This window comes from Miniopterus schreibersii (assembly GCF_964146895.1).
Source record: "Miniopterus schreibersii genome assembly, chromosome: 16".
Taxonomy (NCBI): domain Eukaryota; kingdom Metazoa; phylum Chordata; class Mammalia; order Chiroptera; family Miniopteridae; genus Miniopterus; species Miniopterus schreibersii.
This window is the reverse complement of record NC_138116.1, coordinates 30,060,007-30,085,943: the sequence shown is the minus strand read 5'-3', so window position 1 is coordinate 30,085,943 and position 25,937 is coordinate 30,060,007. Positions and strand designations below refer to the sequence as shown.

At 38.4% G+C, this 25,937-nt stretch overlaps 1 protein-coding gene across 9 annotated transcripts in view; it reads left to right on the top strand.

Moving 5' to 3' along the window:
- The window catches only part of SSH2 (slingshot protein phosphatase 2), a 210,240-nt gene that overhangs the window by 126,946 nt on the left and 57,357 nt on the right, over positions 1-25,937 (top strand). For 6 of the 9 annotated variants that reach the window (XM_081161269.1, XM_081161266.1, XM_081161265.1 and 3 more), the window contains 2 exons: positions 20,835-20,938; positions 24,260-24,324. In XM_081161269.1, coding sequence (XP_081017395.1) covers positions 20,835-20,938; positions 24,260-24,324 — 169 coding nt within the window. Of the gene's footprint in view, positions 1-15,570; positions 15,706-20,834; positions 20,939-24,259; positions 24,325-25,937 lie in introns of all 9 variants that reach the window. The other 3 variants (XM_081161272.1, XM_081161270.1, XM_081161271.1) reach the window with 1 other exon arrangement.

Here is a 25,937-nt window from a genome sequence, read left to right as displayed (position 1 = left end):
TCTTACACTCTTAGAAAATAAGTCCTTGTAATGGCGTAGTACAGGAAATGGCATGCTCTGTCTGGGTAGCTGTTAAAATTTCTAGAGTATCCAGCAAGTTTAGGAAATGTAAAATCTCATTTGCAGGTCAGGTTTAATTTTAATGAATTTCAAAATCTTGTTCAAAATCCATTATTGTACTGATATTCTGTTGCATCTAGTATTGCAGGGCTTCAGTAAGTAAAGTTTCACCTAGTGCTTAGAAATCTTTATAATATAAACATGTTTATTGTAGAGGGATTTTCAGAAATGGGGAAAGAAGGAGGCAGCGTGATGGGACAGGTAGAGGATTAGCTGCTGTGTGCTTTAGAAATGGCAGAGGCTGAAGGATTAATAGAAGATCCTTCCAAAGTCCCAACCCTTATCTAATTCATGCGTGTTTCCTCTGGTTTCAAAGTTAAATCCAAGCATCAATCATTCAGTGTTGTTTACCCCTTGTTAAAGCTGCTTTGTTATCTGCTAAAAAACGAGGGGGCAGTCCTGAAGAGGCTGTTAATTCCCAGCTGCAGCAATTTTCTGTAGAGCAATTACCAGGCTCCTTGAACCCACCGTTTTAGATTAAAGTTCATGAATACAATAAAATCATGTGCAAAAGTGGGCCTATATGTGATTAGCACTTTTTTTTCCTGGAGGAAAAGGCCATAATGTCCATCAAATTCTCAAAGGAATCTAAACACACCCCAGCCCACCCCCCAAATTAAGAACCTGGGATAGACTGTTTTAGGCATTTGACTTAGAAATTAAGTATCTTTTTAACTTTTTTAAGATTCGTTTCTCCATTTTTAAACAATCATTCATGATTTCCCCATGTTATAAGATTTGGAGCTAATATTTTTCTCTCTATTGAGGATTATGCAGCCTTTTGAATTCTCTCTTGTAATAAATTGGAGTTGATATTCTAAGAATGGTATTTGCTTAAGGAAAACTTGAAATATTACTGTAAAGCCTGAGTATTTGTGTCCTCAGCAAATAGTCAGAATCTACGTGGTGAGTGCAAAAAGAAGCAATATTGGGGTAAAGTATTTCTGGTGCTTTGAACCAGGAAAATAAAAATGACTTAAAGTTGTTACTTTGAAGAAATGGTTGTGAGAGGAATTAGGAGAATTTTTAATTGTATTTAATCTAGATACTTATTAAATTAATTATAAAGAGCTTGTTGGAAGGTTTGAGGACCACTGCACTGGGTTTAGACATTTAGTGGAATGAACGTGCTATTTAAATCAGTTGTGCACTGAGGGTCAAGGATTCTTCAGCTCATTAAACCTTTCTTTACTTTAAGATCAACTTCTGCAGTCTACCATGTATAGTTATGAATTTTCAGAAGTGTGAGCAGTTAAGTTTTATGTGCATTTTTGCTTTCTTGTCATCTCACATTATTTATTTAGGCCTTAATCCAATGCCTGTTTGCTCTGGCAAAAATAAAAAATCTGGATTTTATTATAAAGCCTTAAGAAAACTCTGGCCAGTTTATCTCTCTTAGAAATAACTAAACACCCTATTTAAAAAAAACCAAAAAACCCATTCCTTATTTATGTTAGAATTTTTCTCTCCAAAAGTATTATTTCGGTTTTTTGTCAGTTGAGAACATTTAGATATAGGTAATTTTAATTAAGTAGAGTTTTAATGCAGAGGACACAGAAAATAGGGCTTTTCAAAATGCACTTTTAAAAATATTGAACTATTTATGTAGCTTTTAGTTTAGAAGTAAATATTGGAAAATGAATATACAAGTATAGTGTATAACTGTATATTTAGTTGTTTTCTCTCTGGTAACTTGTTTAACTATGTCACTGTAGAAATGTTAAAATATATTATGATGAGAAAAAATAACATTCAAAATATTACCTTTTTAGCATTAACTGTTAATTTGAAAAAATGTAAAGCAGATTCCATAAGCCTCTTCAGGGACACTAAAAAAACTTTGGGAAAACATCCAACATCTGCTTATCTTTCCTGCAGTGGAAATGTTCATAATTGCAATGTGCAGTTTCCTTTGAATGAAGATAAACAGATTTGTATTTGTTATACTTATGTTTCAGAAGTATATTTACCACGTTCTTTAAATGTATTTAATTTTTTTTTTTTTTTTGACAGTTGGGAGGTACCAAAGACATCTGACTGTTATTAGGGGTTTCTTATCTTTCTCTTGAGGGCAACTGTATTTTTCTTTAAGACAAGTTATTTTGATTCCAGATTTAAGGACCACTTAGGAAATAGGTTCACCCAAGCAAGTTCCCCCATTTACCTGCACTACTATATCCCTGACTAAGTTCATCACAATCTTTATTATAAAATTAATGTTCCATAAGCTTTTTTTTTTGGTAACTATTTAAGTCAGCTTTGTCCCGATTTGGTTCTTCCTTTGCTGGATGCTGGTGTTTTTGATATAGTGCTGATTCCTGGGCTGAAAACCTGTTCGTTCCAGTTCCCAGGAGACCAAACTGCTGAACATTTTACCCCGTTGACCCCAGCAGCACTTTGTCTCTGGCTAAGTCTCGGCAGGCAGTCCTCGCAAGTGAGTTCCCTCAAAGATACTCACTGCTTTACTTTAGTCATAACTGTGCTGGAGTTATATGTGGTAGAGATTACTCTGTGCATACTAGCAATTATACACCTATTCAGAATGAAATAAATTTTCTATTGGTTGCCAATGAATGCATCAATATACTTATTGTTAGTGTCTTTCCCCCTCAGCTGAGGTAATAGCCCCAGTGCTGTGATCCTAAGGCTAGCACTGAGTCTCCTATCTTTAATGGGGTATGCATATCTTGTCTAAATATAGCAAGGTGTGGACTTGGCTAATAAGGAAAAGACAGTAGGATGACCTTAGCTGGTCTTCATTACTAGTGTTACAATTTTATTTAAAGAAATATGGACACTATTCTAGTTCTACTCATAGCCTGAGATGCTCTTTCCAGCTGCTTAGCTTCCTTAAGTAAAAAGTTTTCTGCACTAAACCAAAAAATCGTTTTAAAAGCTAAAGCAAATCACTTCAGAAAGAAGCCAGGAGTTCATTCCATATGAAAACATGCCTAGAGGATGTTTGGTTTTTTTCTGTTTCATTGACCAAAAGTTAGAATTTGTTCAGAGTATAAAAGGTAAAGCCTAAGCTTCATGTAGTTTAGAATAATAACTTGCATTTGTATAATCCTGATACTTGTACTTTTAGAAAGCTTCCACAAACACTGTCTGCTAAGAAAAAGGGATTTTTTTAAATCCCTAAGCATGTGAATAAGGTAGATATAACTAATCCCATTCTACATTTGAAGAAACTCGAAAAAGAGAGGTAAAATGACTTTCTGAACAACTAAATGAAGCAGTAATATGTCAATGCGGGTGATTCCAGAATACTTCCCTTTAGCTCACTCAGGCAGTCATCTTTTACCCTCTTTTATGAATATAAAACTTTTACCCTCTTTTATGAATATATACCCAAAGCAGCCTCCCATCCCTTTATTTTTTTCTCCCCTCCCCTCCCCTCCCCTCCCCTTCTCTTCTCTTCTCATCCTTACCTGAGGATATTTTCTCTATTGCTTTTCAGAAAGAGAGAAAGAGACACATCGATTGTTGCCTCCCGCACGCTCCCCGACGGGGGCTGGGGATCAAGCTTGCAACCAAGGTGCATGCCCTTGGTTGGAATCAAACCTCCGACGACGCTCCAACCACTGAGCTAAACCGGCTAGGGCTCATCCCTTTATTTTTCAATTGACCAACACTAGTGTGAAGGAGGGACAGGATTTTTCCACCCCCCAGAAAAAGATTTTCCAGTGGCAGCAGGAATCCAGTGAACAAATTAACCATTTAGTTACTGAACATAAATGTATAGGGTTTAACAGTCATATTTGCAGAGTAGCCTGGCCCATTGTGACATAACCTTTAAAGGCCCTCTTTGGAAGTTACCTCTTCTGCTATGAAAAACCTAATTAGTGTTTTTGATTAATACTGTAGAAATACGATGATCTCATCTTGAACTAATGGAATGCTTTTAAGGTTCTTAATGATAACCTTTATCAAGCTTAAGAGTTTATAACATTATATGAGGAAATTGAGATCCAACTCATTAGTGACAGACCAAGAACTCCAGTTCATCTGTCAGTGTCAGTTCCATGCTTTTTCCTCTTTATTTTTACATGTTTCCCTGTAGCAGGTGAGATACTTTCTCTTTTGTAAATAGAGAATCTGTCTAAAGTGCTAAAACTGACTCAGAGTCACCCAGCTGTAGGTACGATAGAATTAGAAAACCCTGGTCAGTTGAGTCCTGGCCAAGTATGTACTACTATTTACTGCCTCCCCCAAATCAATGAAAATGTGATCTGAGAACTGGAAGTTTATTTGTGGAAAGTTTTGGTACAGCCAGCTTATCATATTTTTCATAGTATTTCACTCTAGCATCTTTAGTGTATCCCATTTGTAGAAGAAGCAAATTTTATATATGTATGTTGTGTGTGTGTGTGTGTGTGTGTGTGTGTGATATATATATATATATATATATATATATATATATATCATGTCCCGAAAAATGTATACACACTTTAATTAAACAATGTCTGTAGGTTCTATTACATTTTGAAAATGAAATGTATTTTAATAAACACTGCCTTTATAATTATTCAAAGTGTGTATACATTTTTGGGGGAATACCCTGATATATCGTATCAAATATATTTATATATATATATATCTTATTCCCCAGACTTACTCCATTCCTCTCTTATATGGATAGCCTGTGGTTCATCTTTACATTAAATTCTTTTTAAATTCTCCAGCAGCTGTATTACACAACTACTGATTTGATTTGATTTTGATTTTTTTAATTTAATTTCTTCCATTGTCATTTATGCCCTCTTCTACCTCTACCCATCCCCCTCCACTCCTGAAATCACCACACCATTGTCCAAGTTCATGAATTCTGTCTCTCCCCCCTTTTTTGCTGAATCCCCACCCCCCCTCCCCCACGCCCTGAGCTATCTGCCTGCTCTCTATCTATGAGTCTGTCTCTATTTGGCTTGGTACACAACTACTGATTTTAGAGATGGGACATTATCTATGAGAATTGTCTCATAAATATTCTTTAATAATGGGTAACAACTTATTTTTTATTGATCTTAGAGAGAGGAAGGGTAGGGGGAGAGAGAGAGAGAAACAAACATCAATGTTAAAGAGAAACATCTATTGGTTGCCTCCCTCACATGCCCTGCTGGGTATCAAACCTGCAACCTGGGGGGGGAATGGAACCCGCCACCTCTTGGTGTACAGACGACGCTCCAGCCAACACAGGCCAGGCCAGGGTAACTTAATTTGACTGAGAGCTGGAGAAACTTAGCATTACCCGCTTAGCAATTCTTCACTAATGCCCTTTTCTAATGTAATACAGATGAATTTGTAAAATTCACTTGCCTGTTTTGACGGAAGTTGGACTCAGGTTTCTGATTCATCTTTTACTAGTTACTATGTTCAGACAACTAAGTTTGCTTTCTTTATGACTGTTTTAAAATAGTGGTTTCAAAACTTAGTTGCATTATCTTTCATTTAACTTGGGCCCTGGATATATCATCAGTATATTGTCATATCCGTTGAATAGGGGGTAAGGAAGGAGGGAAGTCTTTTGTGTAAAAGCATTCTCTACAGCTGTTCTTCCTTGATGCTGGAAGTTTGGTGCCTGACAGGAAATGATATAGACGTGTGTGATAACAAAGTGACATGAAGACGAATTGCCTGCAAGATTGCCTGGCTTGTCCAGAATGATTGGCTGTCAGCTGGCAGATAGGTTAAGGCAGATTTGATCTCCAAATCTGAGGATTAGCAAAGTATAACTTAAGAGAAAGTTAAGATGGTAGGGGGAGGGAACTATTTTGAGAAAAGTTTGGACAAAAGCAGGTGGTATGAAAGTTAATAGCCATGTAAAATAGACTTCTTTTGACCCGCCTGTCTGAGAGTCTTAAAGCATTGGAATTTTTTTTTTAAAGGGGGGGTGGTGTCTGTATGAAGAGACAGGAGGTGCAAAGTGAAAGACATTCTTTGAGTGCAAGGAGCTTGCACATATCAAGGCTTTTCTAGCTCAGTTTTTTCTTACAATTTAAATTTCTTTATGGAAAAATTTCCATCTGTACCAGAAAGTAAACTAGACGATCATATTCCCTTGCCTGGATTACTAGAGTAACACAGTCTCTCTATTTCTAAGTCTCAACCCTTTCCAATGCATTCTCCATACTGTAGTTGGAAGAATCTTTCTGGAAATGCAAACTTTGGATCTCTGTTATTATCAGGGTAAAGTTCAAATTCTCTAGCATATCATGTAAGACCCTTCAGATATGTACCCTGCTTACCTTTCCTTATCTTTACTGTGGCCCTCCCTTCACTCTTTCACCATACAGTAAGATAATATTAGCAGTTTGTGTAGCTTTGTCCTAACAAATGTATATAAACCTACAGATTATCAACTCCATTGTCATGTTAGCGGTAAAGGGAGCTTACATAGGACCTAGAAGAGGCTACTATGCCTGAGCAAGAGGTTTCTAAAATTTTTGTAGTTGACTTGCCCAGAGGCAGATGTAGGACAGAAACCCATACAACATACCCAACTTCTCAGAAAAAGGAAGTTCAAAACAGAACACCAGATAGAACTTTGTGAGAACTTTGCAAGTAGGTCAAAAGTTCTTTTTGTAAATAGAAGTTCCCCATTAGCCTATGGCGTGATTGAAGACTGCAAATAAGAACACATAAGGCAGCCTCTTGCTGTAGTTTGTGTTGCAGACATACAGGCTTACACACCTGACACATGGACACCAGAGAGTAGATTTTACAGTGACTTTCATACTTTAGTATCCTCTGAAGTGTGCTTGAGTCTTCAGCATCATCCCTGATATTTTTAGATCACATTTATTAAACACTCTGTGCATGGCATTAGACTGGGCACCGTATAAAAGCACTGTGGGTTCACTTTCTTCATTGCCTTACACGAAAAAGCAAACAATATAGACCTAGGACTATTCAGAAATAAAGTTTAACAAAACAAGACAATAGAACAGATGAACATATGTGTGTATTATCTTTGCTTTTGCATGCATTTTTCTGTACATGATAAGCATTTGTATTTGGAATTGGAATAAGAAGGGAGGAGTAGGTCATCTTGCTTCCCACTCATCTACCACAGACATAAGCTGTCTCTGCAAAGAGCTGAGTGGCACTGCTGACAGAGAGCCTCAGCCACTTGAGTGGCGACATGGGCAGCTTGTTTGAGTAGTCGACATTGCTGATGGCAAAGCATTTTGGGCGGAAGTAGCTCAGAAGTGAGGAACTTAATCTAAGAAACTATGTGATTCTCAGCCCTAAGAGTTCTAATTGTTGGTTTCTTCACATCTCACTTTCTCTAAGGCCCCACCCCTCACTTTGGAGAACTTGTTGACGACAGCTTTACTTTTTCAAGTCTTGCACAAAGGCAGATGTCTCTGAAAATGCAGCTTACGCAAAACATCTGTGTGCTTGACTCTGTTCCCACGGTGTGTTTTCCTGTACTGCTTTTTTTTTAGTCCTTTTAGAAATTGAAAACACAGTATAACATCATGAAAATTTGCAAAGAGAGAAAAAAATCACCCACAATGCCCCCTTCCTTACTAGTAGCCATTTCCTCTCCTTTCCCGTGCTTCACGGGGTTTTGCCTGATTATGCCCTTTTTCTTAAGCAGAAGTTCAGATACTTTATCATGCAGCTGCTACCCTGTTTTCTTCCTGATTCTGGCATCATCTTTTGGGTTTTGGTCTTGAGTTACTGAAAGGGCATTGCAGTTTATCAGCATTTTGTCAGAGTCCTCGCTTTATTTTCCTTTCCTAGACCCAAGTAGTCTAGTTTTTAGAGTATGACTGAGATGCAACCTTTATTTTTAAAATTAAGACATGTATATATGTGTGTAGGATTTTAAATTTTTGTAACATTTAAAAACTAATGTTTTCAATTAAATTGACTTTCAAAGCACATTACTATCCCCACCCCCAGGGTAGCCTCGGTTAGAAAAAACATGTCTACAAAATAGAAACATTGATTTGCTGCATGATATATGCTTATTGAAATTTAAGGTAAGCATGTAAAATAGAATATATATTCTTTACCCTAATAGATGTAAAGACAGGAAATATATAAGAAAAAATAAAAACAAGGTAAATAGAAAGCACACATTAGTCCATATATCCGTATTATATCATAGTAAACATAAATAAACTTATCTGTTCATACAGCCAAAAAGAAAAAAACGAGTGTCCATTCTCCTGCCCTTGTGTGTGGCAAGCCTCTGTTCCCGCTATCTGCATGGGTGCTGGGGCGCCAGCTGTAACGGGGTGTCCGCTTCTCAGAGCCATCCGAGCATCTTGCTTTTTGTCTTCTCTGTGATGTGAAGTAGGCTATCTCCCTGTCTCTCATTGTTTTTCTTTTCTTGTTTTACAAAAAAGAAGAACTAAATGGGCCGTGTCTTCTTATTTTGGTAGAATGGTTAGATGTTGAATATCTTTAGCCACCTTCCTTTTAGAAACCATGGTTCCCACGGTTGTGGCGTGTATGGTTCCCTGTGGGAGTCTGTGAGGCTTACATACAGCCTCACCAGCTGTCTATTGCCATGTGAGAAGATGAAAGACCCTCCTTAGGATTGTAGCTTTCCTTCTAATCTATACAAAAATTTTGCCTTTGACAGTTGAAATAATTTCCTTTTGTTTATGTTTTTCTGTGTCCCGAGTTGCCGTTTGGGGTAGCTTGTAGGACCTAGCCCAATCAGTACCTTAAAACAATTTAGGCAGCAGGTATGGGATTGGACTGCATTGCTCTTACACTGAAGCAAATATGTGATGTTTTAATGTTTTTTCCTCCAACACATATGAAATTTAAGTTTACTCTTGGATCATTTTGATTTGAATATTTTCCCCTTTATTACAAATCCTAACTAAAATGTTTGGAATTCTCATTGTTCACATTGTACTCTAGAATATTGCAAAATAATACGTGTGATCTCTTTGTCCCTAGCTGTCTGGTTTCTTATAAATACTATCTGGAAAATAGGGGGGAAATGCTATGGGTCAATACTATTTCATAAATTTATCCAAAAATGTGCATTTCATGAATTGAAAAATAAATTAACTCTTAAACATTAGATCTGGTATCAAGAAAGCTCAATAAATTAAATTTGCAATGAACCCATTGAGAAAATGTTCATCTGTGTTAGTGGTGCCACTCTGAAATGATTGTGTTGAGGAGGAAGAGAGTAGGAAGCGAGACACTTTGGATTGGTTAAAAAAGTGAGCTAATTAAGGCCTGCAGCTGCCACTTGCTTTCTCTTTCCCCTTTTCTTTGACAACTCATTAAATTGTCCTTTGAACTTTGCCTTTTGATATTTGTTTTTCTCTTCCTTCTCATCCTCTTCCTCCTCCTCCTTCATTATCATCAGCATCATTATTACTCTTTAACAAAAGTTAACGCTTTTGTGTTAGAGCCTAAGCACTGGCAACACTGTTCCTCCTGGATTTCTTGATGCATTAGTACAGGGCCAAGAGGATCAGTAATATGCATTAAGACAGCTATGAAAATAAAGATTCAGTGTGCTTTTTCGTGCCTTTCTCTATTCCCCTTGGTTGATATTTGAGAATTAGTATCTTTGAGGGACTTTTGAGAGTGCTTGTTGGCAAATTCTTTCATTTTCTTAGCCTGATAAGGTAGAGAACAACTATAAAAGATGGTTTGATGAGGAAAATTGATAGACTCGTGTTTTACAGACTGTATTAAATTTTCCTGGCTAGTGAATTTTGAGAATTACTTGTAAGGTTGCGGTAAAGTTGCGCTGAACTGACCCAATTTAAAAAACAAAACAAACAAGAAAGACCTTGGTTTTCTAATATTTGAGAGTTCACTTTGAACCCTGTTGGATAGGCTACAGTGGAACTGCATTGTACAGAACAGGCAAAGAACCCAGATGCTAAAAAGCCATGGAGAAGAATTTAATAAAATAAAAATAAATTTAAAAACACTTGAAAATAGGCCTAAAATTTGATCCCTGCGCTGTCATACTGATTGCGTAATTGGTAAGCTTAGGCAAGGTATTCTCAAAACCTTTGTTTCCTGTCTATGAAATGGAAGAATGACTTCTGTTTGTAGAGTTGTGTGAGATAGTGATTGTAAAGCACCAGGCTTTCATACGTAAAAGGTTGGCAAAAAAATAGGAGCCCGCAAATGAGACTGTGAACATGGCTCCCTTCCCTATTGCCTACAGCTCTCTGCTCACATACCACCTTGATCAGAGGCTTTCCCTGACCATACCTTACGGCACAAATACAGAAGCACTCCCGAGTACATTACTCTGTTTTTCTCCATAGCGCTTACCTCCACGTAATATGTAAAAGGACAGCTGCTGCTCAGCTCTTGTTGCTATGTGTGAATATGGACATATGTGTGCAGATTTTCTCATCTTTCAAGAGAAGCTGAAAACTCTGATTTTAAAGTACAATTAATTGTGAGTTTCAAAGCACTATGAAGGCCAGGTAATCTGTCTGGTTTAAGAGAAGTGAGTAGGGTGAGGTATAGGGTACAGTTTCTGGCAAAAAGTATCAAACTGGGATGCTTAGAGAGTACCAGGTGGGCTCAGTGTCTGAGACGCTCAGAGAGGGAGAGTCTCAAAGAGGAGAAAGTGGCTTGCCAGGACGCATCAGGGGTCCCGGTGCTAAATGAGGAGCAGAAATTGGTGTTAAGGTAAGACTGAAGGATCTTTGTCCATTGGATCTATCATTTGGGAAATCACTGCAAAATTTAGGATGGGGAGGGGTATCAGAGGAGTGGTGGGACAGAAGCAAGATGGGGTAGTTAGAAAATGACTGGCAAAGGGCAAAAACGGGGCAGCAAGCGTAGACCTCCTCTGAAGGAACTTCAGCAGCAAAGGAAGACAATTCAGAAAGGAATGTAGGGCCAAGTGAGGGCTTTGTCTTAAGGATATGTGAGAACAGATCTGAGCATGTTTCTAGGCTGAGGAGAGCAGGCACTAGAGAGAGGGATGACTGATAAAACTGGGAGACCAGGAATGGGTCAGGGACACAAATGATGGGGTTGACTTTTGACAGCTCGATGCATCATCATTCTCTCAGATTAGAGACGGGAAATAAACCTGCAAGTGAGAAAGTAATTGGGAGAAACCATACCAGCTAACCTCCATTATTTTGATGCTGTAGAACACCAGGTTAACTGGAGAATTGAAGGAAGCAGTTGTTGTGATGGGACTTGAGAGTAGGGAGAGTTTAGAATAGCAAGGGAAGGGAATGGGGGACTGTCTGGAGGTGTTAAGTGCCCAGCTGAGCCAGCTTAGTGTTGCTGTCACCTCTGATATCTTTACCACTGAGACCATGAAGGTGCTGTGGCATCCAGAGACATGGTTTTTTCATCTCCTTCAGTATTGTACTGCCTTTCTTTAATTTATCCAATACATATTTATTGGACATCCACTTAGTGTCAGGCCCTGTGCTAGACATTAGAGAGATTACATTAGACACAGTAGTTTTCCTGCTCAACGAGCTCACTGCTCAGACAGATAATAATAAATAACTCACCAAATAATCCTATAATTTTAAACTGTAGTAAGTATTATGAAGGGAATTTAGAAACAAACAATACAGATTGTAGGGAAGCCAGTTAGGAAATTGAACATGGGACTAGGTTGGTTAGGGAAGGAAGAAAAACCAAAAAGAGGTTGATGGCTTTGGAAAAAAATTGAGGAATTGGGGAGTAGGAATCTCCTTCACGTTGAAGAGAGGGAACATATGAGAGTCACAAGAGGAGGTTGTAGTTAGCAAGTGGGAATTTGGTTTCTGAAATCAAGTCCATCAAGATCTGGGAATTAGAAATCTTAAGATTGTAGTAGGAATCAGAGTGAAAGGAGAGAAGACTGAGCAAGAAAAGAGATAAATAAAAGATAGTGCCAAGGATGTCAGAAGATGACAGCAACAAAGAATAGAAGTTGGCCTGAGCCTCACAAGTAGTTTTGTATAAGGGTGGAAGAGAGAAATGGTTTGAAAGCAGGGTTTGACATTTTGGCCAAGTACATAAAAGCCCAACTTGCATTCCTTCTGCAGGTGTGTTTCAAATACCTGGAAAGGCATTTGTTGAATCATGCAAATGAAATGATTTTTCAAATGCTGGACGGTTTTTATGAGTTAATCTGCTTTTGCTTTGTTTAATCCCACCAACTATTTTAAATTAGATGCCAATAATGTTGGTCAGGTCTCTTGGTAACCAATACATCCAGCATTTTAAATGCTCAGAAAAAACTGTTCAGGTCATTTATTTTTTGGTCCAAACAAATTTTAAATTTTACCTTTTAAAAAGAGAAGTATTTAAGTCTAGAGTTTAGGGCCACAGGACTGAGAAGCTTTGTTAATTCAGCCTATAAAGAAAATAGGCTCCTTTGGGCTGAGGCTGTTTCTCCTCTCCTTGGAGGAGGACCTTCTTGAAAACAAGACCCCCACCACTGTCATTCACCAGGAAGACTAGTGTCAGTTGTGTTGGGATGTGGCGTGAGACCAAGGCCATTCATGAGCACCTAGTTTCTTGGGGTGTTGGGGGTTGTTTGTTTTTGTTTTTCTTGAAGGGGGTTAGGGAGGTGTTTTGAGGTGGCTGCTAGAGGCAAGGCTGAGGTTTGCTAGGGCAGCTGCAAAGGGACAGAGACTAGAAGGTAGCAGTGATATCATGGGAAGGTCTAGACTCTGAGCCTTACCCCAAACTCAAAAACGTTTTGGTCCAGGCTGCCCAGTGCAAGTCCAGAAGTGGTGGCAACCTGGAGGATCAGGACAGCGTTTCTGTTCTTCTCAAAGGTGTTCAGAAATTAAAATGATTTTATGTCTGTGCTGTTCTCACAAAATGTGCTGAATTAGGCCCACCTGCTACAGTTGGAGCCCTGGTCTAGCGCGTCTCTGAGGGCCCTCCAGTCCTGACCTTTCATTATTTGGTAGTACTTTGAAAACCCAAACCAAAAGCTAAAAACTTTAAATCCCTGAAAGGGAGTCAAGTGGATGTGTGACCAGACAGCATCTAGAAGAAAAGACTGTTGCTCAGAGAAGACAAGAGGAAGCGAGGACTGGGCAGGCATCCACTTCCTTTTCCTTGCAGGCTTTCTTGCCCTTCTGCCTGGCCCCATGGTCTTCCTCATTTTTTGTTTTTGGCATCTACTTTTTGATATTTTTAAAAGCAGTGTTTAATATCTAACAAACTTATTAAAGGAACAACTTAGGAAACAGCATGAGAGGAAATGCCTCATGGGAATATATCTAAATCTTTCCCCACTCAGACCTGAACTTCGTCTTCAGGATGCTGTGAAAAATAGAACAAACATCACACCAGGCTTTGCAGTGAAATCCTGCCTTTGTTCTCTTTAGATGAACTGACCAGATGTGTTTTTAACTGTTGGTTCCTTCAAATTATTACATTAGCAATTATATTACATGTCCTGTTGTAGTAACAGCTAACTCAAGATAAGGGTTCAAGTACCACCTTGGGTGTCAGATGACATGGAGCTGAGTTTAGGCTCCACTACAAGCTGTGTGACTTGGGCAAGGAATTAAATTCTTTGAACTTCAGTTGACATATCAGATTCTCTGTTGCAAGCTCAAAATTGAATTTTAACTATCTTAATTAAGCAAAATATTTGTTAGCAGGATGTCAGTCACCTAATGGATGGGAGGCTAAAACTTAGAGAACAGGCAAGGGCCATTCAAGGAAAGCCAGGGAGCAGGGCAGACTGGTCTATACCTTTCCACTCTCCGTACAGTGACTGTGACCATCCCCTACTTCCTTGGGTCACTTACCTAAAATTCAGAGTGTTTCCAACTGGCCAGGCCTAAACCATATGCCAGCTTCCTGCAGGTCCCCTTGCAGTTCCAAAGTTGGAGGCCATCAAAACCATGTACATTTGGGGAATTCCACTAAAAGGAGACTAGGATAAGATTGGGAAGGAGAGATCTATTTCTGGGCAGACAAAAACAGTAAATGTCAACTCAGATGTGTCCTAGTCTGTAGAAATTGGAAGATTGTATGGCCAGTGGTAAAAATTATTGATCCTGGATTATGCTTCTTTCTGAACATTCTAAAATGCATGTTTGAGGCAAAACATGTTTCAATACATAGTTTATAAGATCTTATCAGTAAATGAACATTAAAAACGAACAAAACAAAATTTCAGGGTTTTTTTTCCACCTCCCATTTATGATTTATAGGGAAAAGACCAGGACAGATTAGTCCTGATGGAATTTGTCCTTCAGCCTTGAACAAACACACCTTTTTTCTTTTTTCGATTATAGAAAAGTAGGAAAGAGGAAAAACAAATAGCTGCATCTGAGGGTAGTTGTGCTGACATTGTGCAACAGTTTAAGTGGAAGATTAGCTGGAACTAAAATGGTCTGTGGTTATAGTTAATGAGTTAGAACTGGAGTCCTAAGCTCTTCTCTACTTTGCCAGTCATGGTCTACTAATGCACCCCAGCCTCTACTTGTCTGCTGGTAATGAGACAAATAATTCTGCCTGGGTTTGTAGGCATATGTCTGGGAGTTTATGCCCTGGGGGAGAGGATGCCAGGTATCTTGGAGATGGGGGTAGGTTGGGGATTGTTTAATTACAGATAACAAACAGTACCTACAACATATTGATTTGAATTGTCTTCCATTGTAATCTAAGCTTATTTAGGATTACAAAATCAAACATTTCTTATTATCTAATAGTGTATTTTTGACTTTTGCAGCCATGTCTAATATATCAAGACACAGTGACTTTTTCCTTCCTGTTCTGGATTTAGCCAAACTTTTCATGAGACACTAGTATTGATAGCTCTGTAGTCCTTTGGCCTCTGATCTGATATTTGAAGCTTTTTATTATGAAATTCCTTTTTTATGTATTAGGTCACACTAAGTGAGGACATGAACTCCTTTCCACCTAATAGGATTGACAGGAGCTTCCCTAGTGTCTTTAATCTGAAAATTAAACAACTAAATAAGCAGAGAAAGCTTATCAGGAAAGGGAAAATGTTAGGAGGGTGTAATGGATGCAATCAGTATTACATAATAACTTACCTATAAATTTAGGCCTTAGGCAGAAATACCAAACAAATTCAAGAGTTTGGCATTACAAACATTATAAACATAAAAATCTACTTTCTGCCCTAGCCAGTTTTGCTCAGTGGTTAGAGCATCAGCCCAAGGACTTAAGGGTCCGGAGTTTGATTGTGGCCAAGGACGCATACCTCAGTTGCAGGCTCCCCCACAGTCAGGGCAAGAGCAGGAGGCAACCAGTCGATGTCTGTCTGTCTGTCTGTCTGTCTGTCTCTCTCCCTCTCCCTCCCTCCCTGCCCCCCCTTCCACTCTCTCTGAAAAGCAATGGAAAAAATATCCTCAGGTGAGGATTTAAAAAAAAAAAATCTACCTTCTTCATTTTAATGTTGAAACAAAAGTATTACACCTACTTTCTGAAACTTGATTTTCATCTAGTAAATAATCCATTTCTTCTTGTGTGTTGCATGTAAAACAGAAGAACGTCTATCCAATTGATGCTCAGCAGTTTGGCCAGGTGTGGTGTTGCTTTGTTTTGCTTCCTTGGCCTGCCTGGTGGTCATGGATGATCATCCTGGCCACAGTCCTCAAAGATTGTTCCAATCTCAGAATAGTTAAGTATTTTCTTCCCTTAATTGACCTTTTCCTCTACACTTTGCCTGAGAAGAAACTGCCAGTTAACAAATTTCATGCTTTAGGAAGTGATTTCAATTGGGAGGGATTGGCACAGAGTGCTTCTCTATATTTATTTAAAGCAGAGTACTCTCTCCTCCATTTTTTAGACTAAAATGCTACTATCATTTCCAACAGAAGTACAGTCCTTTTCACTACTGTCTAGCCCATCTGGATTCATCCCTCAGCCAGATGTTCTTCATTCCCCTCAATATAGTCTTTCTGTTCATGGCCCTGTTAGAGGGAGCAAAAAAGGAATGAGAAGAGTTGAGATCTGGATGGATTTCACTTCTCTTCTCCTGTTCCTGTACTCTACTTTTAAATTCTGTTGAAAAGCTGTGTAGGAAGACATATTTCATCTTCCATAAAACTATATCATGAAACTAGAACAGCATAGTAGAGGGTGATTAAAAGTGTGAATTTTTAAGTCAGACCTTCGTATGATCTTGGGCAAATAACTTAATGATCTCTGATCCCCTCAATCTCTCATATGTAAGTTGGGGGTAAAAAAAAATAGTACCTGCTTCATAGGATTGTTGTGAAGATTAAATGAAATAATGTAAAGTACGTATTAGCTCAGTGCCTAGCATACAGTAGACATCTAGTCATGTTAGCTTTTATTAACTTATTTCATATATCCAGCTACAGATGAGTTTCTCATTGAGCAAGTGATCTTGTGGCAAGAGAGGAATAGATGTTCTTCAGTTGTACTCTGGTAAAGGTGAGAAATTATGATCCTGTGTCATTGTCTTACCAAGCAGCTAATTACTCTCCATCTTTAGACAAAGAGAGAGTAGTGGTATTCGTTTTATCTTGTGTTTTCCTTAATATAGGAGTTTTAAGTCCTTTTGGATTTATGTCTGACTTAAACATCTGTAATCACATATGGATGGCTTCATAGAATTTACAGGAGAATTCTTGTTTCTGGGTCAGACTCACTCTAGAGAATTGGTCAGTTAAGAAAATGTGTAAAAGTTTTCACCTGCCTTTCTAAATTTTTAATTAGAAGCCAACTCTATATGTCAATTGAATCTTCAGACAACTGTTTCAGAAAAACTAATATTTACATAAATTAATCTCTTGCTATTCTAGCAAGATATACTAAGCTTTTACCTTACAATGAAGTACATGTGATTAAATTTGCATATAATTTTCTTCATATGCAAATAAAGCATTTAATTTTCAAGTTGAATTTGATCCACCTAAACTCTGGTGGTTGCAAATTTTATTTTTTACTTCCATGCCACTGTGCTGCCATCACATCTTTGATAGCATTTATAAAGCTTTAACTTTTTTTCAGTGACATTAAGGGATTTTTGTAATCAACCACACTTTCATTCCTTGTGATCAACAATGTATGCCACTTTTGTGATAACTGGGAAGTCCTAATCTGGGGCCACAAAATAAAGAGCATTGATTGTAGCATCTAGAGTATATCTACCATGGCCCTGGGAGCCTTACTATAGCAAGATCTGTTGTGTATTTTGTTCCATCAGAAAAGCCTTTTATTGAGTTTTGTGTAAATAGAAAGGCATCTTTCCCTTATATCATATATGAATTTGACTTCTGGTTTTTTATAATCAAGAGTTTTCCAGGTAGCTTTGAGTTAAGTGAGGACCCCCCACTCAACCCTCCCCATGTGAAAGCACTATATACATTTTAGAGAATACACTTAAATCTGCTTTAAAGCATAAGCAACAAATTTATCTAAGAACAATATTACGGAACTCCAAAAACCAGGAAGTTAGTTCTTAAACTGTGTTTGTCAAAGGGAAATTACTGAGGTATGCTTGGTTCTTTTAAACTCACAACAAATCTACTTCTTTTGTAGATGTAGAGACTACTTTGTTTACAGGAAACCAAAGTGCCCGCAGCTGTAACTTTGTCTGGTGATAGGTAGACTATTTAGTCTTTACTTTTAAAATATTTTCATTTAGTAAAGCAGACAGTTGCTGTGTTGGCAGAAGTATGAATTTCATTTCCTGTCTGTGGTGTACCCCACTCATCCTGTCACTCAGACATTTTGTTTTAGGTTGTTCCCGTAATATGAGTGAAACAGTGACCCACAGCATGGTGACATGTGCATACCACGAATGTAACAAGGACAAGACTTGTGCAACAGACCACAAGAGCGCAATGCTTTATTTAAAGATGAAAACAAAACAAAATAAAGGCAGCCCCTCCCAGCCAGTGTGCAAATTTTAGAGTGGTGTCTGCATTCATGTTTGTTTTTAGAAGACATGTTCTAATCTAGTTGGCAAGTTACCTCAAAGGTTTATCAGCTTCATGCCACTTGATTAAAGGATGAAATTTAGTCAACAACTGACAATTTTATAGGGGTGATTTAATTTAATTTTCCAATTAACTTATTATCAAACATTTGTATTTTATAGTTCATTAATCTGCCATATATATTTAGTCCAGTGGCAATTATTTTTTACATGTGAGATTATAGAATTTCTCTTGTTTTAAATTACAATTCCTGCTGCAGTGATGAGACAGACATAAAAGTGTGGAAGAAACTGTGGAATGGATGAGTTCCTCCATCAAATATCTACTGAATACCTACTATGTGCTTGGCACTGTTTTCAGTGTTGAGGACCAAAATAAAATCCTTGCTCTTCATGGAGTCTATATTCTGTTATAGGGAGATAACTGCAATCAAGTATACAAGTGAATAAATATAATTTTAGTGCATGACAAATATTCTGAAGGAAACAAAACAGAAACAGGATAAAGTGTGATTGGGATGGGGGAGGGGTAAAGATGATAATACTGGAGCTATGATTTAGTGACAGGCCAAGAAAAACGTTTCCCAAGTAGAAAACAAAAAGCACAAAGGCCCTGAGAAGGTGTCTGAAATATAGAAAAAATAGAAGGCAGTGCAACTAAATAGTAAACAAAAGGGGAGATGGAGCAAGATCAGAGAAGTAACTTAACAGATGTTACAGGGCCTTGAAGTCCAAGCTAAAGACCAGCTTTTATTTTAAGTAGAAAGGGAAGCCACTGGAGGATTTTAAGTAGGGAAGAGACATTATATGATATATATCTAATGATTTAAAATACATCTATATACAGGTTTGTTTATAGATCTATATATTTTAAATCATTCTGGTGGTTCTTTAGTAAGGGGCTAGTTGCAGTGCAGCAGTGGTTGTGGACAGGCCAGTTAAGACACTCTATGTTGATACTCCTGGGATTAGCTTCACTTCAGGGGCGGAGAAGGGTATAAAGGAAACAGGGCTGGCCCTGGCCTGTGTGCTCAGTGGTTAGAGCATCGCCCTCGTGCCTCAGGGTCTCGAGTCTGATTCCTGGTCAAGAGCATGTACCCGAGTTGCAGGTTTGATCCCCGGCCCCAGTGGGCTTGCCGGAGGCTACCAATCAATGTGTTTCTCTCACATCGATGTTTCTCTTCTTCCCCCTACCCCTGCTCTGAAAATCAATGGAAAATATATTCTTGGGTGAGGATTAACCAAAAAAAGAAGGCTGGCCATGAATTAAAGCTGAAATGTATGAGAGCATAGGGGTTTTTACAGTGGTTTAAGTAAAAAATGATGGCGCCATGGACCACTGATTGTTAGAGTGTTAATGGAGTTAAGTGAGCAGATTCAAAAATTATTTAAAAGCAAAGCTCAGAGGTTTCCCTGATTGATTACATATATGAAAAAAGAGAAACCAACCATGATTGTTATGTATTTGGCCCAAACAACTTGGATGGATGAGGCTAGGGATCAGGCTTGCAGGGGACTCAAGAGATTAGCTTTGGCAGTGTAAGTTTGAGATGCCAATTAGTATTCCAAGTAGAAATGTTGAGGAGGCAGTTTAATTTAGAATACATTAGCTAACCCTGCAAACTTGGAAACCCTCCATTATGTGTTCTAAACTTTGCAGTTAGTGATTTAAAAGTTCGATCCTGCCCAGCCAGCGTGTCTCAGCTGTTGAGCATCAACCTGTGATCCAGGAAATCGAGGTTCAATGCCCACTCAGGGCACATGCCCGAGTTGGCCACTCGATCCCCAGCAGGGCGTGTGCAGGAGGCAGCTGATCAATGACTCTCTCATCACTAATGTTTCTCTCTCTCCCTCCCTCTACCTTTCTCTGAAATCAATAAAGATATACTTTAAAAAAAAGTTCAATTCTTTTCAGATTCTGTAGGTTACATTGAAAGGCTTAGTCTATTGATATGAAATAATTGAGGTATATTTTTTGTTTTCTGTGGATATCCACTAGCAATTATATTTTGAGTAGCCTCTGTCCTGAGGAGTAATTCTTCACTTCTGTTGAGCTATCATTCACATGAAGGATGAAGTTAGCATGGAGGGCAAACTCCATGGGTTAAGCACACTTCCTGTGCACTACCTTTCAGTGTATGTGGAAATACAAGTTGGTGAAAGTAAAATTTTGAGTAACACTTTAGTGTGCTGTGTATTTTAAACAAATTTTTTTGCAAAGTTTGGATCTAGCAAACTTTGGATCTGTTTCATAAAAATTGTCTAGAGTAGACAGGACTGTGTGAGTAGCCATACACAGTCTCTGTTAAGTATTGTCAGATGCGCATATGATTAGAACACTATTGAAACACCATTATTGGTAACCATAGGTCTAATAATAGTAACTAGTATTTACTAAAAGCACCACTGTAAGAAGCTGCAATCTTATTGACTCCTCACAACCACCTCATTTTGTTATCTCTGTTTTATGGATAATGGAATTTAGGCTATAAAAATTCACTCAGGTAAGAAGTAGCAGAGTCAGGATTCACACCCAGGCAGTCTGGTTCCAGAACCTTTACCCTTTTTTTTGGTTTCCAGAGCCTTCACTCGTAACTGCTACTATGTAATGCACATAGAATACATTAAGTTCTGTTTCATAAAAATCGTCTAGAGTAGACAGGACTGTGTGAGTGCCATGCACTGTCTTTTTTTATTTGATTTTTGCTTCATCCCATGAAGTCGGGACTTTGGAGTAGGGATGAGAGAATAATTCTGAAGTGGGTTTCCGTCTTAGTTTTTGATTTCCTTTCTTAAGTAATTTATTTTCTTTTGAATTTTTTTTTTTTTTTTTTTGTAGCATCAGCGAGAGCTTTCTAACTGTCAAAGGTGCTGCCCTTTTTCTACCACGGGGAAATGGATCATCCACACCAAGAATCAGCCACAGACGCAACAAGCATGCAGGTAAACCTCAACATAATCTGTTCCTTTCTTGGTTTCTTTGATTCTCTTGTTCTGAAAGGCTGGCTACCTCATCCCCATTTCTCCATCGGTTCTGTAGTAGTAAAAGAAAGCATTGCACTTTTCTTTAACTCTCAGACCATTTTCTGGCACTTAGCAGAATGCCTTATACATCTAGTAGATCTTCAAAAAGTATTTGTTGGAAAAATAATAAGGTACAAAAATACTCTAATGAAGTCTATGTGACTTCTGAATTAAGATTTTGATAGCTAAAAGAAGTTCAGATGTGTCCTTAGATCCTATGCAAAGTCATTTCAATTAACCAAAGATTACGTTTCTTTTTCCTGTCTACTCTCTATTGATGTTATAAGAGAAATAATATGATTGATTCATAGATAGATAGATGATAGATAGATACATAGATAGATAGATAGAACAGAATATATACTGGGATAAATAAACTCACTGTTGTGATAACAAGAGTTATTATATCACATTGAAAAATACCAGTTCTTAGGTGCTAGAGTGTACTTCTTGATTATGTTTGCACTAAAAAGACTGGGAATTTAACTCAGAGGACTTTTATAGAAACGAAGTCATCAAATAAAGTTCACCTAGAGATGAATATAAGAATCTGATTTTGAACAACCTCCTAATATTCTACATCCTATTCTAATGTGAGGGGTTTTTCTCCACACATCCAAGCAGTTCTCAGACACCAGCTGGGTGTTCTGCAGTTCAACTGAATTCTGACACTGTCAGACAGCGTCAGATCCCATAGGTTAAGGGCCCAGTTGTCCAATACTCACTGCTCCTCACAGATGTCAATCATAAGTCCAGGTTGTCTGTGGATTGGAGTTTCCAATGACCACCTCCTTGGGTTCAGTTTCTTTGCTAGAGCAGCTCAGATAACTCAGAGAAATTTGTTATAAAAGGATATAACTCAGGAAAACCAGATGGTGGAAGAGGTGCATACGTCAAGGTATGTGGGAATGGGTACCAAGCTTCTAAGCCCTCTCCAAATGTGCCACTCACCTCAAATCTCCTTGTGTTCACCAACCTGGGAGCTCTCTGAACCCAGTTCGTTGGGTTTTTATGGAGGCTTTATTACATAGGCATGATTGATTTAATTGCTGGCCATTGGTGATCTGGTCAACCTCCAGCCCCTTCCCCCTCACGCCCTTCCCCCATTCCCTGTACCCTGGCAACCAGCTGCCATCCTTAGGTACTTTCCAAAAGCCATGTCATTAACATAATAAAAGACACCATTATTGCTCTGCTCAACTTCAGAAATTCCAAGGGTTTTTGGAGCTCTGTGCCAGGAGCAGGATAAAGACCAAATATATATTTTTAATAAATCACAAGATCACACCCACTAATAGTAGTTATATACATTTATATTTCCATATGTTGGATTTCCCTAAAGTCAGGTGCAGTTGTGCTGATAAAGTTAAGAAAGAACCAGAGAAAGTGCATCTGAGGAAAGTGGTCTCTAAGTATAGGATATCTCTAGGTTCAGGAAGATAATCAGCCTATGCCTCTTCTAACAGCAAACCTTGTTTGTGTCATTTGGGGGGAAAAATAAAAGCCAACCTGATCACAGCAGTTGAAGAAATCCTGATCAGTGCTATACAAAGAGTGATTGCTTATTGTTATAAATGTGCCACTTTGATGTGTTACCTCCAGGAGTGGAATATATTGGAATTACCAGCAAGAGAACAAAGAAGACTATAAACTTTGAGTGTGTAGGTCAGAGGTGAAAGCCAGAAATACTGGATCCCATGAGCCAGTGGTTGAGTTTAGCTCCAGTCCAGATAATCTCAGCTATTTTAGTGGCTGTCCTACTTCTTATTTGAACCTTCATCTAGTTACAAATGTAGCAGCTCAGAATTATTTTATCTCATTGGACTGTATTATCCTCCTACCACAATTTCCCAGCATGGAAAAATTTTAAAAGAGTAAGGGGAAAAAAATCTCTTTTGAAAAATAAGCTTTGGAGTACGCTTTCTAAAACCTTCCTTTTCGGTGCCTACTGTAACCAGAGGGGAGGGACACTTCCCCCCAAAACTTGAATGCACAGAGGAAGTAGACCCAGCTAAAGCTTTGTATTTCTGTTTGGTGTGGATATTTATCACTTACAGTAAAAAGAAGACAAAATATTGGTTTAAATCCAGCTTGTCTGACTGAAATGTTAGGCAGATTGCTTTGTGGCATTAATTGTAAGTGGCGTCCATGGCTCTCAAAGCTCCTGGCCCTGGTTGGCCTTTTTCTTCTGTCAAACTTCCACACTAAACTGCCACCCAGATTTCTACTTGACCTTGTTCACTTAGCTTTCCCCTTCCTAAAAAGAAAAGCAGATTGAACACAAACTGAATGGGCTTGATTTGTAATCCAGACCAGAACAGATGAGGCAGTGTGGTTATAAACACAGCTTACAAAACCAGACCTTCACATAAGCTGGAGCTGCCTTGGCTGAGCTCACAGTGACTGAAAGATGATGGCAGAATTGAGAGCAGATCAAGGGCTTACTATGTCTAATTGTACTTTCTTAAGCATGTTTCTTAAACTAGTTAGAATTTCTTATTTGGGCTTCATTTAAAATATCCAAACACTTCTCTGTCACTTTAGACTTAAAAAAGGGCTGGACCTGGATGGGCAGGAATGAAGGTTTTTCTTCTCTAATTGTATTCATTTATGATAGCACATTATCTAATTATCTCCTACTGTCTAAAGCCTCAGATTTCCTAGTACAGAATAGAGAATATGAGGAAATCTATAATAGTGTAATACAAAGAAATTTCAACTTTGTTTTATAGAATATATAAGAACAAGTAACATCTAATATGTTCAGTAGAATATATATCCCTTGGTATCTGCTATATTTAATAAGTACTTTTATTTTAATATCAGCCACTAATATGGAAATCATTTTAAACTTTTGACATTATTCTAGGGGGAATCTAAAAATCTTCTTTGGTTAAGTGCAACTGAAGATTACAGTTACAGAAATTGGAATGTCGAGATTCCTTCATTGGCACCGTCTGTGGGCCTGAAAGCACAGCCAGTGCTGCCTTTGCCTGACAGATTTCACACCCCCGCTCTCATCAGCATCCACCTTAGTACAAAACTGAGATTGGTTTCAAGTGTCCCTTCCATAGGACAAACACAAACAAATGTTACTGTAGCATAGTCTTTAAAAGTGAATGTAATTAGGGTCCTTCAGTGAACCAAAACTTTTGTACAAGTCATTAAGAGTAGAAGGCAGCCTCTATGAGAACATTCGCAATGGAGAATAATTATTTTTTGTTTTGTACATTTCACCAGGTGATCTCCAACAGCATCTCCAAGCAATGTTCATATTACTCCGCCCAGAAGACAACATCAGGCTGGTAAGTTAGTGTATCCTCGTAACTCTCTTCCTCAAAAGAACTGTCCATACAGCGAACTTTATGCAGTCATTTATGTCCCAACACAGTACCTAGAACTCTGTGGAAAACAATGACATGTCCCTATAATCAAAGAGCTTAGAGGATAATTGAGGATATGAGCTAATGTGAAGTGATGTGAAATAATTTGTTGGTAAACACCAGTTTGTAAGTTATTGACCACAACAGCAATTGAAGTTCAGCAAAGAGGAAACTTGGAGACAACCTCATTGAGGAAGGTTTTAAGTATGCAGGAGAGCTCGAGCTGAGTCTTGATTTAGATTGGCAAAGAGAAAGGAGACCGTCATTCTCGATGAGGACACAACTGAAGCAAAAGCACTCATAGAAAGGGACAAGATGAGAATGAAATGGCCAAGGTTTTGTGCTGGCCTCAGAGTTGGGAGACCTGGGCTTCGGTTTTCACTACTCTTCTGATGTTGGACAAGTTACTTAGCCTGTCTGTGCCTGCTTTCTCTTCTCCTTTCTACCTCTCACAGTGTAGAGAATCAAATGGATGGGAAAGCATACAGAGTATAAAATGCTACCTAAATATGGGGATTATTGTTACTAAAGGGGAGATAAGATACCAGAAAACAAGGCAGGCAGATTTAGTGACTTCATGCTCCAAACTAGAGGTGTCAAACTCACAGTCCATAGGCCAGAGATATGCTTTGTTTGGATCACACTGTGTTTAGGGTTTGTTTGTTTGTTTGTTTAATCTCAGCTAGAATTTTAAAGTTGGGTTATTTCACATAAAAATCCAGATTTGAGGGGTTTTTGTTTGTTTTTCAAAAATTCTGGCAACACTGGAACCTTATTCTCACATGCCAGACTTGGCTAGACTGGTGGAGGGGAGAGCATTGGTGTGGCCTGGGTCCTTAATTTACCATAATCTCCACATAGCCTATTGTCTCCTGGACACTAGAGCCAAGTGTCCCCATTCGTTATCATTCCTTCACTGTTAGGTTCTCATAGAAGTAGGAAAACAAAAATGGGATGAGTGTGTTTCTTTGTGGAAAGTGAAAAGTTTTTCTACGCACTTAATATTCACGTGGCCTACTTCACCCATTTATATTCCCTATCTGAACCTCTAGATGAATACCCGGAGGTAGTACCTCTACCTCTTCAGTAAGCAGTAGTGAAGCATTACAGGTTTCTGAGCCAAGGAATTACTGGGACAGCTACAGTGTTTAAGAAAGATTCCTTAGAAGCTAAATACAGAATAGAGGGGAGGTGGTGGCCATCTTAAATTAGGGAGGCCTGCTGGATGGTTATTGCAATAATCCAGGTGTGTGGTGATGAGCCCATCTAGGTTAGGCAGGTAACTTGTAAATTGGGTTTCCACAGACGCATTAAGTACTCGATCTCTGCTTTCTCCCTGGGAAGAGAAATAATGAGTAGAATATAAGAATGGTTAGAAAGTTGATGATCAGGCCTCTGAACTCTATAACTACTGATTCTTCATTCACATAATTATTCTTTGTTTAAATTCTGTCTTTTTTTTCTCTCAGTTGCTGCCTCTACCACCTTGACATGGCCACTAATATTTGTTGAGAAACTAACTTCGAAATTTAAAG